General features: G+C 50.8%; 1 protein-coding gene across 1 annotated transcript in view; it reads left to right on the top strand.

Annotated features, from left to right (window-relative positions):
• The first annotated feature begins 16445 nt into the window (after positions 1-16445).
• The window catches only part of MAN1C1 (mannosidase alpha class 1C member 1), a 137911-nt gene continuing 134844 nt past the window's right edge, over positions 16446-19512 (top strand). Inside the window, exon 1 of the mRNA XM_041765628.1 lies at positions 16446-17103. Within this exon, the coding sequence (XP_041621562.1) occupies positions 16591-17103 (513 nt within the window). The 5' untranslated portion in view covers positions 16446-16590. The remainder of the gene's footprint in view (positions 17104-19512) is intronic.

Here is a 19512-nt window from a genome sequence, read left to right as displayed (position 1 = left end):
CCTTAGGTGTTCCCGAAACACACCACAGTTTGTTGGTACCTCAGGGTTCTCCCACTTGCCATTGTCCATCTTCCCCTCATTTCCTGCAGGTTTCTGTGCAAATGATGCCTCCTCAGAGAAGCTTTTCCTGATCCCCAACCTAAAATAGCACCTCCTGTGCCCATCACTGCTTCTCTCTCTCCCTCTTAATTCCCTAACTCTGTTTTCCTTTATTGAAGGGGCTTATTACAACCTTAAATCATATATATAATAGACACACTTTTAAAACATAATTATTTCTATGTGTCCAACTCCCCCCTCCTGAATGAGGACCGGGACTTTTTCTGTCCCCTTTACTGGTGTATCTGCTAGAACAGTGCCTGGCACTTGAATGGGCACTCGGTAAAACAAACAAATAAGTGAGGGGTGACCCGGACAGTCCCTGTCCTCAACCAGCTCCCCTCCCAGTAGGCACCCCTGGCAGCTAACCAGGTAGTTTCTCCACCACAGGCTGGGGTGGGGGGTGTCTGACAGGGGCACGCAGGCGGCATTGGGGACAGTGCATAACCCTGTGGGAGGGTGAGCAAAGGCTTCCTGCAGGAGGCCGCATCCGAGCAAGACCTCTGGCTGAGTGGGGATCCTCCAAGTGAGGGGAAGGAGGAAGAGTGAGTTCTGGGCAGAGAGATGTATGGGTTCAAAAGCCCGAAAGCAAGAGGGAACCTGGCAAGTTGGAAGATGATAAAGAAATTTGGGGGGACTGGACCAGAGTGAGGAGGGGAGAAGAGATGCAGTAGAGGCTGGGTGGTGGGCTAGGCAGGCTCCCCTCATGAAGGATCTGGAACAGACACTAAGCCTAGAATGACGTAACCAGTTTGTACTTCTACAAACCAGTGTTTTCTCACTGTACCCAGCATCTCTTGCCCCAGTGATCAACACTGTTCACATAATATTTTACATGCAACCAACTCACTTTATGCATATGCATTCATTTACAAGGGAAACCCTTTGTAACACAACCCTAATTTGTGTCAAATATACAAAGTGACAGTAAAATCAAACCTAATGAAAATGGAATATTGTTACATTCCATCACCTGCCTACGGCTCTGATCCCAAAGTCTCCCTTCTCTTATTAAAAAGGGAGATTAAAGAATCAGCAAGGTGCTAAAGACACAATAGCACCAGGTGGGATTTTCTTCTTGACGTTATGGAAAGAGGAGTGAAAGGGAATATCTTCCTTACCATGTGATTCAGTGTTACTTTAAGCTGTGTCTGGATTTCTTCTAAGATTATTTTATAACAGCATAAAATAATTTCATGCACGACCCACTGGTACAATTTCCACACATTGAGAAACTCCCTGTAAATGTTTCAGGTGTCTTTGACCAACTGGGTGTATGGAAGAGAAAATGGAGTAAATGGCCAAGAAAGCTGAACAAATCGATCAATCAAATTTTATCCCCTGGGCCTTCCTACATTGGAAAACCCGCCCATCCATCCAATTGCCTGGGCATTTACCTGCCTGCCTCTATGGCCACCTACCTTTTTGTGTCTGCTCCCCCACTCACAGATCCCATTTACTTATGCCACTTGCTCACCTGTCTTCCATCTCCCTAAATATATGCACCTGTCTCGTCTACCAAATATATGCACCCACCCCTCTATCCAAATACTCTAATGAGCATTCCCCATCCATTCCTTTGTCTACCTATCCAGCTACTATCCATCCATCCATCCATCCATCCATCCATCCATCCATCCATCTGCTCAACCTTCCAACCATTCACCCATCCACCTAACCTTCCATCTATTTATATATCCTACACATTAAATCCCACACTGTGTTAACTCCTGGCTCTGTTCTTCCTAAAATAGAAACCATGGCCATGACTCAGGGTTCATTGCCTCTCACAAGCTTCAATTTTCCCTGAGCTGCCTCTTGGGTTGTCCCTAAACAGAATCTCTGAAAATCACCTTATTCTTGTTGTCCCCAAAATCTTCCCCTCATACACTATTCCCCACCAGGGGTCTTATGTATGATAACCAGACTAGGGCGGTGTCCTGGATTGTCAAAACTGAAAGGGACTGCAGAGACCACTGAACCCAAAGCTTCCAGCTTCTAGATGGGAAAGCCAGGGTCCAGAGTGGGCCGAGTCATGGGGTGAGCCAGTCAGAGTACTAGGAAACTTTTCTCTCCCAAGCTAAATCCTTTAGTTCCCACTAATATCCATGGATTTCAAAAATGGCAGGGCTTGAGGTATCCTAAGACATCATTTCCTTGAGTGGCTTTCCACTCAAGGACGTGGGCTTCACAGAAGTGGGGTTTGTAAGTGATCTGGTCTCTTAGTCTCTACATCCCTATTCCCCAAAGGACAGAACTATGTAAGTCTATGTAAGTTTTTTCTTTTTAAGCGAGGCTTGAATGCACAACCCCAAGAGCAAGGCCTGAGCTGAGATCAAGAGTCGGACACTTCCTCAACTGAGCTGCCCAGGTACCCCGTAAGATTTTTTTTTCAAACACAGCTGTCTAGTGCTAAGAAACAAAGTTTAAATCCTTCATTCTCATCCAATATCCTCATTTCATGGGCAAGGAACAGGTTCAGAGAGGGGAAATGTTCTTGCCCAAAGTCTTATAGCAGGTAAGTGGCAGAGCTGGCTTGCTAACCAGGCTTTCCTGGTCTTGTCTTTTTCCTTTGCCGAGCATCTGCTGACTTTACAGGGACTTGAGTTGTGGTGCCTAGAGAAGAAGAAACGTCATTCTTTTGCCCCAGGAATTTTCAGACCTAGCTTAGGGAGGGCACGTGATCCCATTTGCTGCTTATGGACTGAGGACGCTACATTTTAAAAAACCAAATGTGATCCTCTGGACTCCTCTACTCCCTTCACTGGGCCCTGGCTGCCCAGGGGCTCCCTTCACTGGGCTTGGTGCCCAGGCAAGCAGGGGCACCAATTATACCCTAAGTCCTTCCTTTATGATGGCTCTCTCTCCTTAACAGCTGTCTCTTTGCTCTACAAAATTCTGCCTATTAAAGTTATGAGAACTGAGCACACTTTGTTCACTGTGATTGTGGGTTTTGCTGCTGAAATTGATAATCTCTCTTGGGAGAGACATGAGATTCTTTTCTCCCTTGATACACAGTGCGGATTGCTCTCTGCTCCCTAGTGAAGGGTAGCAGTGTCAGGGTTTTGTGGACTCCTCTAGCTCAGCTGTATTTGAAACTCAGCCTATTGATGTTCTCTGGGAGCTAGGGGCCAAGCTCCACAGCATGCGACCTTGTCCTGAGACCTTCTACCTGTACTGCCCATCACTCTCAGAGTTCTCTGGGCTTGTCAACATTTGCTAAAGCATCATCCCTGTTTATTTACAGGGTGGTTGGTATGCCCTGCCCCTGGCCTTTTAGCACAGGTGAATTTGTCTTTGCATGACATAATGCAGCTGTTAAGAGCAGTCTCTGGAGCCAGGCTGCCTGAGTTCAAATTCCACTGCCCTGTTTACTGGTGTGCTTGGGCAAGTCATTTAACTTCATTGGGCCTCACTTTCCTCATCCATAAGATGGAGATATAAAATAATAGGAAGATCAGAGAAGATAGGAGGTAGAAGGTAGGAGATAGACAGGAAGAGAAGAAGAGAAGAGGAAAGAGGATTGTGGGCAGAAGAGAACAGCATGTACAAAGACTCTGTGGGGGAAAAGACAAAAAAAAAGGACAGCCCGGGTGGCTCAGTGGTTTAGCACCGCCTTCAGCCCAGGGCCTGATCCTGGAGACCCGGGATCAAGTCCCACTTTGGGCTCCCTGCATGGAGCCTGCTTCTCCCTCTGCCTGTGTCTCTGCCTCTCTCTCTCTCTCTCTCTCTCTCTCTCTCTCATGAATAAATAAAATCTTAAAAAAAAAAAAAAAAGACCCTGTGGCAAGGGGAAGCAGAGTGATTCTTAGGGTTTGAAAGAAGGCTCAGGATGGTATAGATACTGTAGCCCAGCTTGCTTAGCCTCTTTTGTAGTGTGCCTTCCCATACTAGAAAGACCAAGAAGCAAGACTTCTGAAGCCAATCCTCCAGATGTGATTTAGGTCCTATCACTCAGATGCACTACGGATGTTAACACCATAGGGCAGCCATGCCTCTCTGATTTTCAGACGAGGAGACTTAGAGGTGATGAGACTTGTCCTGTAAGAGCCATTGCAGAGTGCCCAGTGTTTAGACCCTCGTTTGCGATCATTGAAGATCTTGGGGCACCCATTCTCTCAGAGAGGGGATCAGGGCAAAGTTTACTCCTGGAGCCAATGGTGGTGGTGTCAGCATCCTGATCCCCAGCTCCTTGGTCATGGCAGAGGCTACAGTGTCATTCTGGGGATCATTTCTGAAAGCTCAGCCGAGAACCAGCCTCTCCAGCTCTCCCTGCAGTGCTGTACGCACCTTTCCCCTGTATTAAGATCCTTTCTGCTTAAATGAACTGGAGCGGCTTCTGTGATCAGAAGCTGAGCCTGGCTGTGGTGGATCAAAGAGGGCCACCAGTTATTCCCCATCGAGAAATGGAGCTTCTTTTCCTCTCGTTCAAAAAAGCCTCATTAAATTTGAATTCCAGACAAATTAGTGCATAATCTGTTAGTATTTGTATGTCCTAGATATTGCATGGAGCATCCTTAGAGTAGAAATGACCTGTTAGGGGCATCTGGCTGGCTTGATCGGAGGAATGTATGGCTCTTGATCTCAGGGTCATGAGTTTGAGCCCCGTGTTAGGCAGAGAGAGGATTTAAATGAGTAAACTTGAAGAAAAAAAAAAAAAACAGAAATCGTTTGCTGCTCATCAGAAATTCAAATGTAACTGGACTTCCTGCATTTTTATACGCTAAACCCTCATACGCCCTCATCTGCTTTGTCTCTATCCTGAGGACATATGAGCCTTCCCTGCCTCTGCCAAAGGCTTTTGACTCTAGGTGAGCGGACAGGTCAAGGAATTCCCTTTCCTCTATTTTCCCTTAGCCCATTTGACATGACTACCTACAAGTATGGTTTGAGCAGGGCTCCTTTGTCCGCCTGATTGGCCGCACTGCCTACAGGTTTCCACCATTATAGTTACAATCCTTTTCATCTTTGGAAACTTGTTTCTTTTCAGATGGTTACGAAAGCACATCTCCCTCTGGGAGGGTTGAAGCCATATCAGCTAGTACTTTGTGTGACATTGGATTAGGAGTAGGAGTTTCTGAGAAGAGCACTCAGGGGTGATTTCCTGGAAGGGGTGGGGGTGGTTGCTGCCAGGGGGGAGGGGAGTGGCCTGATGGAGTGAGAGAGACCCAAGCTGGGGATCCTGGGTGCAGCTACTGGCTGAGCAGGATACTCCCTACACTTACCTGAGCGACAGGCTGAAGAGCGAGCACCTGGGGAGAGCCTGGAGGAGCCACTGTCTGTCTGCCAGAGTGAAGAAAGCCTATCCCTACGTGGGTAGGGATAGGCTACAGTGTGTGGGTTTGGGGCAAGACCCTTCCTTTTGGGCTTCAGAGGCCTTATTTTTTTTAAAAAAGATTTTATTTATTCATGAGAGACATGCAGAGAGAGACACAGAGAGAGGCAGAGACATAGGCAGAGGGAGAAGCAGACACCCCACAGGAAGCCTGATGTGGGACTCGATCCCAGGACCTCAGGATCACAACCTGAGCTAAAGGCAGATGCTCAACCACTGAGCCACCCAGGTGCCCCCAGAGGCCTTGTCTTAACGTGGGCAGTTGGGGCAGCCGACCAGACTCCCCTTCCAGTCCCCTTTGACCTTTATCTCTGACTCACCAGCGCAAGCTGGCCTTTCTGCTGGGTCCTGCCGAGGCCTTCTCCCAGGAGGGTCCGCTCCTGCTGTGCGCTTCTGGGGCTGCCTATTCTCTGTCGCCAGGGGCACCTGGGGCCTAGCACAGAGTGGGCTGTGCCCACGGGAGGGACAGCCTTTCTCCCACCTGTTTTCAGGCCCTGGCTCCTGGTTTTCTGTCCAGAAGCAGTGACTGGGTACAGGAGAAGGCAAGGAAGGGCCTGTTTTTAGCTCCTCCCCACCTTGGACTCTGTGGGTCATCACTGAGCCTTTGGGGGGCATTCTCTAGCATAAATGGGGTTACTTCCAGCTTTCCCCATCGGCAGCTTAGGGGCTCAGGGTCCTTGATTCCTCTAAGTCACAACCCATTGAACTGCTTTTCTGCCCCCCAAATTCTGGTAATGTTATCTCTTCTGTGCTAATTATCCTTGTGGTTTTATGCCTTGGAAAAAAAATCCCTTTTGCCTTCATGTTAGTGGAGAGTCAGGAGGGAGCCGAGCTGGGCGTCCGTGTGCTCCATCTGTCTTATTTAACCAGAACTCATAGTTGGCCTAATTTAATCTTCACAACAATACCAAGGGGCCAGTTATTACCCTCATTTTCCCAGGGAGGGAAGAGAGGCTCGGTGACGGTGCCTACAGAGCTAACAAGTGGCAGGACCCGGTAGCTCCCAGGACCCTCTGTCGCCAACATTCTTTTCATCCTACACAGCTCCCCTGGCAATGCCCGGAGAAGGCTGTGCCCTCCCCACCCAGCCCCCTCAGGTATTGGCCTCTTCTGTGATAGAACCCCAGTTTGCCGGAAGGAGGCTTTGGGGGTGATCGTGCCTTCCTCCATCTGCGCTGTCCTCTGCCCGCACCTTCTGCAGGAGCCGAGGCAGTCTGAGAGCCATAAGCTGTTGTCAAACGCAATTAACAATTGGAAATGACCTTAATGTCCAAGGATTGCAGGTTGGGTAAATAAATTACGGTATACCCATTTAAGAAACGCTCTCTGGCTGCCAGAAATGACGAGATAGAAGAATATTTAATTTCATGGGAAAATGCTCCTGACACACTGGTAAATTGAAAAAGCACATTTCCCAAGCAGTGGGTGCAGTATAGCAACAATAGCACACACATATAATAACAAATTAATAAGAAAAGCAATTAACACTTACCTGCAGCCCTTGATCCTTGAGCGTCAGTTCCAAGCCAATATGCAAAGTCAGAAGGAATTCTCTCCACTCCAGGATATGAGGTCAAGTTCCAATGCTTTAGTTCCCCCCCCCACCCTTCTCCTATGTCCACCTCCCCTGCCTCGTGATCCCGAAGCCTAAGATCCACATCCCGTGGAGAAGAAAGTGCCCTGACTGCTCCCCCATCCTTACCCGGGGCTTAGGGACTCTCTACTTCTGGAATACCGCGGGTACTGAGAACATTTTAAGTAGTCAAGTTTTCTCTTTACCGTCAAGCTGGACCACTTGAAAATACCCCTGTTTTTTTTTTCCCCCTTTTCAGGAGAGTAAGGGTGAGGGAATTAGCAAAAGGGAGGGAAGTGGCAGGGAGTTGCAATACCCCCACTGCACGCTAAATGAGGAAAAACGTACCTGAAATCTCGCCACAGCCTACTTGATGGAACACTGGATTTCCTTTCCTAAAGATCCTCTGGACTAGGATGAAGATTCATGTATTCAGGATGCCTTAGGATAGTGTGCTTCAAAATGAGGATCATTAGCCATTACAGCTGTGCTGTCCAGTCCCATAGCCACTGGGCACATGGGGCTTATGGCGCACTTGAAATGTGCTATAAATGTAAAATACACGCTAGACCATGAAGACTTGATATGTAAAAAAGAATGTAACGTATTTTATTACTGGTTTTAAAATAATAATTGAAATGGTAACATTTTAGGTATTTTGGATTAAGGATAATATATTATTAAAGTTAGTTTTACCTTAAAAGATTTTTTAAGTTAAAAACCCGTTTTAAAGCCCTGTGGTCTCAGTGGCTTGACACAGCACGTATTAATTTTTCATCTAAGCTTCATGCCAATGCAGATGTGCAGAGGGTTCTGCTCATCATAATCATGCAGGGACTCTGGCTGGTGGTGCAGCGGCCATCTCGAGCGCTGTAAGTCACCTTGCTAGAGGGAAAGCCATAGCTCTGGAGGATATGGCTCTGGCAGTTAAATGCCCTGGCCTAGAAGTGACACCTGTCATTTCTGCTTACAACTCATTGGCCAGGACTAGTCACATGGCTCCATTCAACTGCAAAGGGGTGGGGCATTTCTACCATGTGCCCCGAAGGCAGACATCCAGAAATATTTGGCAAACAGGGCAAATGACCAACTCAGTTGCTACCAGCTTTTTAATTTTTTTTAATATAAAGAATAGAATAGTAGAAGAAGTCAACTGGAACAAAATAGGAAATAGAGGGAATCGCAAAGCTTTTAAATTATGGTGAGGTTCAAGAAGTATTTGTGGAATGACGAAAATTCTTTCTGAAGACAGATTGTAGCCACAACATGTCTCTTGTGCTTTCTTACTAACAAAGTGCTTGCCCTTTGGTTATCTCATATAGGGTATTATGGGTCCCCTTTATGGATGAAGAAATTGGTTCAGTGATCTGTTCAGCTCATCCAATCAACCGGCAGAGCTGGGACATGGGACAAGTAAGATAACTGGTGGGATTCTCTCTTCAAACTCCAGTCTTTCTTCTTTTGTTTATCAACCTTGAATCCTAAACTTGCTATTTTCTATTCCTTTGAATAATATAAAAGTTTAATGTATACTGAATTTAGTACTAACATCATTGCTATTTTGTAGCCAGGGAAATTGAGGCAGAAATAGATGAGATGACCTGCTCAAGGTTACATCGTCAATAAGAGGCAGGACTTGAATTCATATGTGGGTCTAAAAGAAGCAAGGCTATAACCATAGTTATTTTGTCAGTCTGCCTTATTGACTTGGTTTTAGAAAACACTTGAATGGCATAATAGATAAGGTTTAAGCATACTTCCCAGAATTGTTTGATCCATGTGGTCTTCACCCAGCAACATACCTGCCTGATGCCTTGGGCCCTTCTTACCATCCTAACACCATAGGAGCAGACGCTTTGAGATCCTTTCTGGAATCTGGAGCTTCAATAACCAACCTATGGACACTAGAAAACAGACAGACAGGAGCACCTGGGTGGCTCAGTGGTTGACCGTCTGCTTTTGGCTCAGGTTGTGATCCCAGGATCTTGGGATCAAGTCCTGCATTGGGCTCTTTGCGGGGAGCCTGCTTCTCCCTCTGCCTATCTTTTTGCCTCTCTCTGTGTGTCCCTCATGAATAAATAAATAAAATCTTTTTTAAAAAGAAAACAAACAAAAACTGTCTAATATTAGCAAGTGGAACCAGATGACTAAATTATTCCAGGGTTACATTTTATTTTATTTATTATTTTTTTTCCAGGGTTACACTTCAACAATACTATTTCATTTCTAGCCTTACGGGGCTTGATGTAAGCTTTTGGAGACTCAGATATTTATTTTATATGCTCTTTAAAAAGTGCCAGTATCATAAATAATAACTAACATTCAGCTCCTGCTATATGCTTGATGCTCTGCTAAAGAATTAACGTGGATTATTTAATTTAATTTTCACAGTGTTCAACAAGGTAAATGTAATCCTAGATTGCAGGAGAAGCCCTGACCACTGTGTACTATGCTTGTGAAAGTGGCCTCAGCTGATATTCTCAAGTACTAAGATCCAGCACTTGCTCTGCCTCTAACTACAAGTACTTACTTACATGCTTTGATCCTTAGATTCCACATCTGCAACATTCTACCATTGAACTGGATGATGTAGAAACCCCTAGAGAGGAGGGGCTTGCTGTGTAGTGCTTAGCACAATAGAACTTTCATCTGAAATGAAACCTGTCTAATTTAATCATCACTTCACAAATGAGAGTTCTCATAGAGACCATGGACAGAGTGAAAATGGAGCTTCCCTCCTGGAAACTTAGCTCCTGTAGTCCTCATAACCACCATATGTGGTGGGTGATGTGGACTCTGATCACGTCCATTTCACAGATGACGAAACCGGGGAATCAAGAGGTGGGCAATTTGCCCAAGGTCTTCAATGCTGGTAGGAGACTGAGTTTAGACTCAAAACTGGTACTCTGACTCCAGGGGTTTGTTCTTACCGCTCTGTTTTCCTTCCTCTAGCATAGTGAGGACTTGGGTTTGGGAGGGAGATCAAGAATAAATCCAGCTCAGCTTCTGCTCACTTGGAGGATGAGCCTGACATTTGCTTCAGGCTCTTTATGGTCAGCTATCCCATTTAATTCTCATATCAACTTCCTAAGGTATGTATCACTATTGCCACCGCCACCGCTCCCCCGCCTTGACAGATGGAAAATTCGAGGCTCTGAGAGGTCGGACAAGTAGCCTGAGATCAACTGGTCAATGCGTGGCAAAGCCAAGCCACTCTAACTTCAAAGCCTTGGCATTAAGCCAGGATTTCTCACCCTTGACACTGTTGACATTTGTGGCTGGACAGTTCCTTATTGTGTGGGGGGTGCCCTGGACATTGTAAGATATTTAATAGCATCCTTGACCTTATCCACTAGATGCCAGTAGCACTCCTCTCCCAATTGTTTTTTTTTTTTTATTTTTTTAGATTTTAGTTATTTATTCATAAGAGACACACAGAGAGAGGCAGAGACACAGGCAGAGGGAGAAGCAGGATCCAAGCAGGGAGCCCGAGATGGGACTCGATCCCAGGACTCCAAGATCATGCCCTGGGCTGAAGGCGAGCACTAAACCGCTGAGCCACCCAGGCGTCCCACTCCTCTCCCAATTGTGACAACCAAAATTATCTCTAGACTTTGCCAAATGTTCCCTGGGGCACCATTGCTCCCAGTTGAGGATTCTTGCTCCCAACTGACTGGGTGACCTCTGATGCAGGGTTGGGGACTCAGGTAAGATGAGGTGAAAGGAAATTTCATGACTTTCTTTTAAGATCCAGGAGGGCAGGTGTTCAGGCCTCTTTGACTGAAATCAGCCTCCACTGCACAGTGAGGTATTGACTAGGTCTTGTAGCCTCCTGGAGTGAGCCCAGCCGTGGGGCCTTTTATCTCGAGACTGATGGGGTGTGCTCTCACTGGGCAGGGCCCCAGTCATCAGTGTCTCTCCTGCCCAGGGTTCAATTTATCTGGAGGCCATTAAGGAACCTGCCTGATGATTATCTATTGGCTCAAGCTTGGCTTTATCTCTAGTCTTCGATTCTGAATGGGACTAATGACCGCTTGAGATTCAGATTCCACACAACTGCCCACACCTTCTTGATGAACGGAAGGGCAGCCTCTCGCAGCCTGGTTCCCTGCTCCCATCCCAACAAACTTGCCTCCGGGGCAAGTTAGAGACCTGGGAATCTGTGCAGATGTCTCCCTCTCCATCAATGTCCTATTTCAAGTATTCACCAAGTCCTATTGATTTTGGGTTCTAAATATGATTTGGATCCTGCAGTCCTGGTGACTCTTCCCCAGACCAAGGCATCATAGACTATTGCAATATCCTCTGAAAGGCATCTACTTTGTTCACTCCTGCCTTCCATTCTATTGCCCACATTGCAGCTAGAGTAGCCTTTTAAAAATGTTAATCTGAATCTACCCTCCCACCTACCTCTACACACACACTCCTACTCCTGCCCTAAATCATTCAGCGATGTTACCTGTCATTCCCCTCATCACTCTCTCTACTCTAGACTTACTGGCTTTTCTGTTCTCAAAGCACCGTGTTCCTTCCACCCCAGGGCCTTTGCACTTGTTGTCCCCATCAGCCATGTATTCTTACCATCCCTCATTGCTTATGTCACTCTGTTCAGCCTGAGGGGAAGTGTTCCCTGACCACTTTTAACCCAAACTCAGTCTAGACCAGATTCATTGTTCCACATTCCTCCTGCAGCATTTCTCTCTTTGCTCACTGTCATCTCAGCCTCTGTACATATTTGTGGAGATTGCTTATTTGTTGAAACTCCTCTTCCCCTTGAGACTGTAAGCTCCACAAATGAGAACAATGTGTCTATTTTTGCTCACCATTATATCCCTAAAGCCTTGTATATTGCCTGGAACATAGCAGGCACTTTATAGGTACTTGTTGAATGATGTAATGAGCTCATGCAATCCTCCCAACAAGCCTGTGAGAATTTCACCTGAGGCCAGCGCTCTGCTCTGATCCCCTACAGCACCTGCTATCATGGCATTATAAGATGGAGAGCAATAGACTTGAAAGACATAAAGTGTTCTGGAGCCGTCTGATAGGGTTCAAATCCTCCCTCTGCCACTTCTCAGATGTGGGACACTGGGCAAATTCTTTAATTTCTGTCCTTTGGTTTCCTCTTCTGTAGAATGTCAGTAATAATAGTACCTGTCTCGTGGAGTGGTTGTAAGGATCAAATAAGTGAGCTTCTATAACATGCTATTATAAGGGCTTGGTGCATAATGAGTGTCTCATTAATCTTAGTTATTATTAATATTATTAACAGAAGGAGCATAGATTCTGGGAGTAGATGGATTCTGGCTTTCTGTCATATTTGCAAATCATTTCCTGTGTGGCTTTGGAGAAGTCCTGCCACACCCTTGAGCCTCGGTTTCTCCATCTGTTAAACTCGGATTTCAAAGCCTACTTCAGAGAGAGCCATCAGGAGGGTCTGATAGAATGAGACATGAAGCAAGTAGACCAGTGACCTGTGGTCCTCCCTGACAGGCTAAATTGGTCCCTGTTGGCTTTTAGACAAGAAGTTTCCTGAAGATAGGCTTCACATCTGCCTTATTTAGGGCCGTTATCCAGCCCCTCTATACTTGGTAACTGTAGATGCTCAAGAAATAGTTCTTTTTAAAAAAAAAAAAAAAAAGATCTTATTTATCTGAGAGAGAGACAGAGAGAGCTTGCAAGTCGAGGGAGGGGCAAAAGGAGAAGCAAACTCCCCACTGAGCAGGGAGCCTGACGTGGGACTTGATCCCAGGACCTGGGATCCTGATCTGAGCTAGAGGCAGACACTTAACCACCCAGGTTAAGTGGGTGGTTGAGCCACCCAGGCGCCCCTCAATAAATAGTTCTTTACTGAAAGAATGAATCAAGAATGGCAAGGACCATGCTTTGTTTGTCTTGCGTCCAACCTGAGACTAGTGAAATACCTAGCATCTAATTTCAACAAATGTTTGCTGACAGAATAGATTTTTTAAATGGCTACTCATTTTTGTCGCCTGGCTCATTTGAGTTTTTTTAAATAAAACTGAGAAAGATACTGGTTAACTTATCCTACATCTCTCTAGCCTTAGTCTTCTTATCTATAAAATGAGGCTATTAATAAAATCCACCACATAAGAGTGTTCTGAAAAGTAAACGAAGCAATATGTATTTGGCACACAGAAAATGTTAGTTCATCATTATCCCTCTCCCTGAGCTTCGATTTCCTCATCCGTGAAATGGGCATCCACTCACTCATGTATGCATTGGTTGTTCAACAAACACAGCGCCCTTGTGCAAGGCATTGTAATTAAGACCTAGGGCAGTTCGAGAGGTGAACAAGCCACGGTCCCTGCCATGAGGAAGTGTCTGCTGCAGAACAGCATATGAATAGCAAAACCCAGTGATAAAAGAGCCATGCTATATGTGAGGTCTACAGAAGCTGGGATGAAACCTGCAGGGTTTCAGTGAGCACTCTAGGGAGACTGTAAAAGGTCACCAACTCAGTGTAGCCACCGACAAGATATCAGTCTGAAATGCAGTTGTCCTCTCTGGGCTCTGGTTTTTATAGCTGGGTCTGTGGAATGCGCCAGTTTTGTTGCAGCTCCACTTTCCACCCTGGCTCACCAGCATATGGGAGGCTGATCTGGGTGTCACAATCCCACTGAGCATCCCATTCAAAGAGGCACAACCTTCTAACACTCAGCCTTGCCTTCCTCCCCTTCCCTGGATCCTACCTTCTCAGGGGACTGAACAGTGATTCCTTTACCCTTTCAACGTAGAGCAATCTGGGGTGCCTCTAACGAATGCTGGGTTCCTGGTTCTCCAAAGACAAGCCTGCCTCTTCCTTGGGTGGGATCCAGCAAGGCGATGCTTGGGCAGTGAGGACGGGAATTAGGCCAGGCCAGGTACGGTATCTGGGCTCCTGCATCTCAGTGGGTCATGTCTGTCTCTGATGTTTGTAGCTGGTTCCAGGGAACTGACTCCTGCCAATCAAACTCATAAGAGATTGAAACATTTGAATTAGAATTTTATATTTAAGCTGGGTGCAACTTGTGGGAATGGGAGGGACGATTCATCTCCAGTGACCAACATATTTGCACCTGTTACCCAGAACAGTCTTTTACTTTCAAGTGAAAGAAGTTTTACATGCCAAGGGTATTTAAATATCGGGGGGGGGGGTCTGCTGTCTGTGGCCAGCCAGAGGTAGAAGGATGTCTGAGTCCCAGTGGCCCATCCTAGCAGGCCTCAGGGAAGAAGCAAGATTTATGAGGTGAGAGCCCGCCTGGGCGGCTTTTTCTATCCGTAAAGGCCTCCCTGCAGTATTTTCTGTCTCGTCAACGCTGCATTTCATTTTAAATTGCAGCTGAAAGCAGATATTTTCCCTCTTGCCTATTACACCTCTTAATTTGTCTCTCCCTCTGCTGTTATTTGTCTCTATAAAGTGTTTTGCATGAAAGACCCACACAGCACAATGTTGCTTTGCCCTGGGTTAGGTTTAATAGGAAAGGAAGGCACGGAGAGACTTAAGTCCGAAGAGGAAGGCGCGAGGGAGGGAGGACCTTGGGGTAGAGCCACACACGTGTCTGGGAATATATATGCCTGTGCATGTTTTGGGACCTGTTGTGGGGCAGTGGGTATGTGCGTGCACGTCAATATGTACTGATGTGTACAGCAGATGTCTGTACGCTCTGGTATAGTCACTTGGTGGGCACACCCGAATTAAGCGTATGTGTGCAAGTACTCACTCTCATGCAGTCCCTGAGCACGGATGTATCTATGCACAGGAGCACACTTGCGAACACGCACAGGCATCGAGGTACGCATGTCACATGAGGTATGTATGTGGTCTGCACGCAAGACCAGGGTTCTCTCTTCTCTGTCCTCACCTCGCATCTCCGCCCCCCCCACCTTCGGGGCCCCTAGCCTGGTTTGCGGCTGTGGGAAAAGGCAGGCAGAGCAGTGGTCGGTGGGGCTCCGGTGGAAACACGCCTTAGCCTGGTCCAACCGCAGCCGCAGGTCCGCGGCTTGGCTCCAGCCACCTCCCGGCCCGCAGCCTGCCCCAGCTGCACCACCACGGCCCCCTCCCGGGAAGCTCTGGGGACCCCTGGACCGGCGCGGAGGGGTGACAGAGGTCACCGAACAATGGCCTGAGCCCTCAGGCTGCCCGAGCCTCCGACCCCACCCGGGGGCGGCCCGGGGGGCGCTCGCGGTCGCTCCCAGGCCGGCGAACGCGGGCCACTAACCAATGGGCGACTGCAGCCCGGCGGGGATCCCTCTCCGAGGCAGCCAATGACCTGGCTCCGCTCTGCAGCCGCCCCCGCCCACTCCGCGCAGCTGGACCATTGGCGCCGGCGGGATGGGGGCAGCGCGCGGCGCGGGCCGCGGGAGGGGGCGTGGCTTGGAGTCCCGTCGCCTCTGCCCACCCGCGCTCGGCTCCCGCGCTCCCTGCCCACGGACGCGAGGCCATTGGCTCGGCCGCGGCGCCGCGGCGGAGGAGGCCCGCGGGGCGCGCGCAGTGGGCGTGGCCCGAGGGCGTGGCCCGGGAGGCGGGGCCGCGGGCGCCGTCTCAGTGAAAGCCGGAGCTGCGGCGGCGGCGGCGGCGGCGGCGTCCGGGCGGTGCGCGCGGGTGCGGGGCGCAGGCTCGGCGGCGGCGGCGGCGGCGGCGGCGGCGGCGGCGGCGGAGCCTGCGGCGGCGGCGGCCCGTGTGGAGCGGCCGCCGCGAGGACGCGGGCTGCGGCGAGAGCGGTGCAGCCGGGGCTGCGCGCCCCGCGGGGCCGGCGGGGGCCGGGAACAGGTGATCGCCGCGGGTCGCCGAGCCCTCCCGAGTTGGCGGGGCGGGAGCCCGCACTCCCGGGCGCAGCTGCGGCCGCCCCGCCGCGGCTGGTGGCGGACGGCGTCCGGCTCGGGACCGCGGCTCGAGCATCCCTCGGCTCGCGGGGGCCCGGCAGGCGCAGAAGTGCCGTTCCCCGCTGCGGCCCCCGCTCCGCGGCCGAGCGAAGTTGTGGACGTGCCCCGGGGGCCGACCCGGCGCCGTCGCGACCCCCGCCGGCGGTGCGCGCTCTCCGGCCGCGCCGCCACGCCAGCCCCGCCGCCGCCTGGCGCCTGAGCCCGCGCGCCCTGGAAACTGCTCTTGGGGCCGAAACTTTGGGTCGAGGGGCTGCGGGGCGCCGGGCGCGGGGGCGAGGCCTGCGGGGGCCCCTCCGCGCGGGCGGCCCGGGCGCCGCGGACGGCATGTGACGGCGGCGGCCGCGGCGCGGGAAGGCGCGGGCCCCGCGGGCTCCGGCGGCTGCCGGGAGGGGCTGCGCGGCGCCGGGGCGGAGGCGGGGGCGCACGGCCGGCCGTTGCGGGCCCGGGCCCCGCCGACGCCGTTGCGCCCCCGCCTCGGCGCGGGGGACGCTCGCCCGCAACTCCCTGAACTTCAGGGGCATCCGCCGAAGCGGCCAAAGTCCGCGGGACCCTCACGGCGGCGGCGCCCGCCGACGACCTCCGCGCGCCCGAGCGCCTGCTGGCCGGGGCCTGCCCGCCGAGGGCCCCGGGGCCCGGCCGCAGCCGACCGGCCCCGGCCCCGGCCCCGGCCCCGCCCCCGGCCCCGCGCCAGGCCACGATGCTCGCGAGGAAAGTGCCTGTCTTCGTCCCGGCCTCCCCGTGGGGGCTGCGGCTGCCGCAGAAGTTCGTCTTCCTCCTCTTCCTCTCGGGGCTCGTCACCCTGTGCTTCGGGGCCCTCTTCCTGCTGCCCAACTCCTCCCGCCTCAAGCGCCTCTTCCTGGCGCCCCGGACCCAGCAGCCCGGCCTGGAGGCGGTGGCCGAAGTCGCCGGCCACCCGCTGGCCCGCGAGCCGGAGTCGCCCCCCAAGCCGGCCCCCGCCGCGCCCGCCCCGGGCGAGGCCGACGCCAGCAGCCAGGCCAGTCCCCGCCGCCGGAAAGCGTGGCCGCGGCGCACCCGCCCCACCGGGGCTCGGGAGGCGGCCACGGTGGCCCGCGGCGACGGGGGCGCCCCGTTCAGCTTTGACTTCGGCGCGTTCCGGAGCCGCCTGCGCCACCCGGTCCTGGGGACGAGGGCGGACGAGAGCGAGGAGCCCCAGAGCCTGGTTCGGGCCCGGCGGGAGAAGATCAAGGAGGTAAGGACTGTCCTCCCCGCCCCCTCCCCAAAAGGGAGAGACCCTCGGTGCTTCTCTCGGCTTCCCGGGCCCAGTCGCGTCTGGCTCCTGCACTGCTGCTCTAGGCCCTCGGCACGCTGCGCCCTCCTCCCTCCTCTCAAACTTTCCACCTGCTCCGTGGGCTCCTTCCCGCTGTTGGGTTCAGCTCATCATTCCCCACCCCTGACAGGTGGGAGCCGAACCCCCGGATCCGTTCTCGCGCTCGGCACCCCCAGACCCTGGTCTTTTCAGTCAAGTCCCCGACCCAGGTGGGCCGCATGCTGTCCCTTTGTGGAGTTGCTAGGGAGGGTCCTTAATGGACACCCTCTCTGCTTGCACAGGGCCAAGGGCCACATTCTTTCTCGCTGTGTGTTCTTAAGTCCTCGCTTCCTCCGAACCCCTGTAGGGTCTGCTACCTGGAAATCCAGGATTTGGGGGCGTGGAGAGAGGGTGGTATTTGGTGTCCTGCAAGGTTTTTTTTTGTCATCTAGAAGCTAGCAACCTACAAGCCAGGGGGTGTTGTGCATTCTGGCTAACTATTTCTGTTGAGGTCTGGAACAATTGTACAGGATCGCATGTGATGCAGGAAAGAGTAATCAATAAGGCAGTGGTCATGTTACAGGAGCTCCGAGGTTATTGGTTTAATGAAGCAGGTCTTTGACTGGCTCCCTGTAGGGACTGTAAGGGAGGGGGGTGTGTTTAGAAGGATCACTTTGAGTGTGGATCTTGGTCTTAGTTTAAGAAACCAAAAGCAAATGCAGCCTCACCATGGCTTGAAGACTGTTGCCAAGCGGCCACCGGTAACTAAATATTCTGCTCTACCACTATTAGAGGTTTTTGCCCAGCAATGCAGAGGGGGCTGCAGTGACACCCTCGGGCCACGAGGGGGCTATGGGCAAGCAGTGGGCCAGGGTCTCCTCCCTAGAAATGAGAGGATGCTCGCCCCACTCCCCCCCCGCAGGCCCAGAAGGAAAGGGCTGTTTCTGTCTGGACTTTTTGGCTTGCTGCAAAGGAGTCGCAGGTCTGATTTCCAAGGGGAGGAGGCAGCAAGGGTCAGCAGCTGCCCTGCCTAGATCTACTCAGAGCCAGCGGAGAGCTTAGCTGTCCCTCTCCTTGTCTGGGCTGTCCTCCATCCCAGGGTCTACCTCTGCCCCACTTCTTACCTCTGCTGATACTCAGTCCTTCTACCATAAACCCTGCTGGGAGATGTTATCTTAACTAGCAATCACAGGACATTTTGTGACGTCAAGATAGGAATCCACAAAGATGCATCTTTGTTTTTTGTGTGTGTGCATGTGTGTGCTCTCAGTTTCCAAATTCTTGTTGAAATCTCAAAGGTTAATTAAAGGCTGGAACTTGCAGTAGCTAAGGAAGGGACATCATTTCTCCCTTTTTGGTTAAGAACTGTGTTTTTTACTACTTACCTGAACCACCCACAGCTCCCTTTCTCAAAGCTGGCTCTGGGCACATTAGCCTTTTCTGTCTTTTTATACCTAACCGGAGAGCAGTGAAGCCCAGTGGAGTTATATATAAACTACATGCATGCAATTTTTCATGAAGCGTCCAGAGCTGCCATCAGATTTTCAAAAGGATCCCCCAAACAATTAAGAATTAACTACTATCCTCTTCAGAAGAGGTGCTTTCTGCATTTGTATCTAGATAAGTAACCTATTTCTGAAAGCTTGGGATTGGGAATCAGGGTAAGAAGGGTGGGCTGGCTAGTGGGGACTTGGTTCTGCCCCTCTATACATAGACAGGCTCCCTTGCTGGCTGAGGCTGCAGGCTGCAGCAGCCTGGGGGTGGTGGGAGGTGTGGAGACTTCTGCTCTGCAGGTGGGTGTAGAATAACATGATGGGTGAAGGTCTGTGATGGTTGCTAGATGTCTGGATCATTCAGTCTGGCATCTCTGAGCACCCCTGGTAGTAGCTGGAGGCCTGCTTGCATGTACCTGCAGTTGGTGTTCAATGAGCCCTCTCTTACTATCTTGGAGACCTTAAGCTCTTCAGAATGAAGGCGGCTGAACTATATATACATGATTATATTTTGAAGCCTGTTGTCTCTTTAGGTTTCTTGAGTTTGGACCCCTGCCTCTCCAAACAACCTAAAAATGTGAGGCAGAGTTTTTGGTCTAGCTGTTAACACAGAGCTACCTTCCCTGGTGTCCTGCCTGATAAGGAATGCATAGGACTATGGCTGGAGGATGTCTTTATTTCCTTCTCATTTAAATTTCTATCTGTGCCATGCCCAGGGGTAGATCATTTTAGAAAGGTGCCTGTTTTCATAAAAGGGACTGTTGCTTCCCTCTCTGGCTTGTTTATTTCCAGACATGGATTGATTAGACCCCAGGAGCAGAGGGGGAGCTAGCATCAGATAAAAAGGGCTCTGTTCTTA

This window comes from Vulpes lagopus, chromosome 8 (assembly GCF_018345385.1).
Source record: "Vulpes lagopus strain Blue_001 chromosome 8, ASM1834538v1, whole genome shotgun sequence".
Classification (NCBI taxonomy): domain Eukaryota; kingdom Metazoa; phylum Chordata; class Mammalia; order Carnivora; family Canidae; genus Vulpes; species Vulpes lagopus.
The sequence above is the reverse complement of the archived record's forward strand: the minus strand, read 5'-3'. Positions and strand labels throughout refer to the sequence as shown.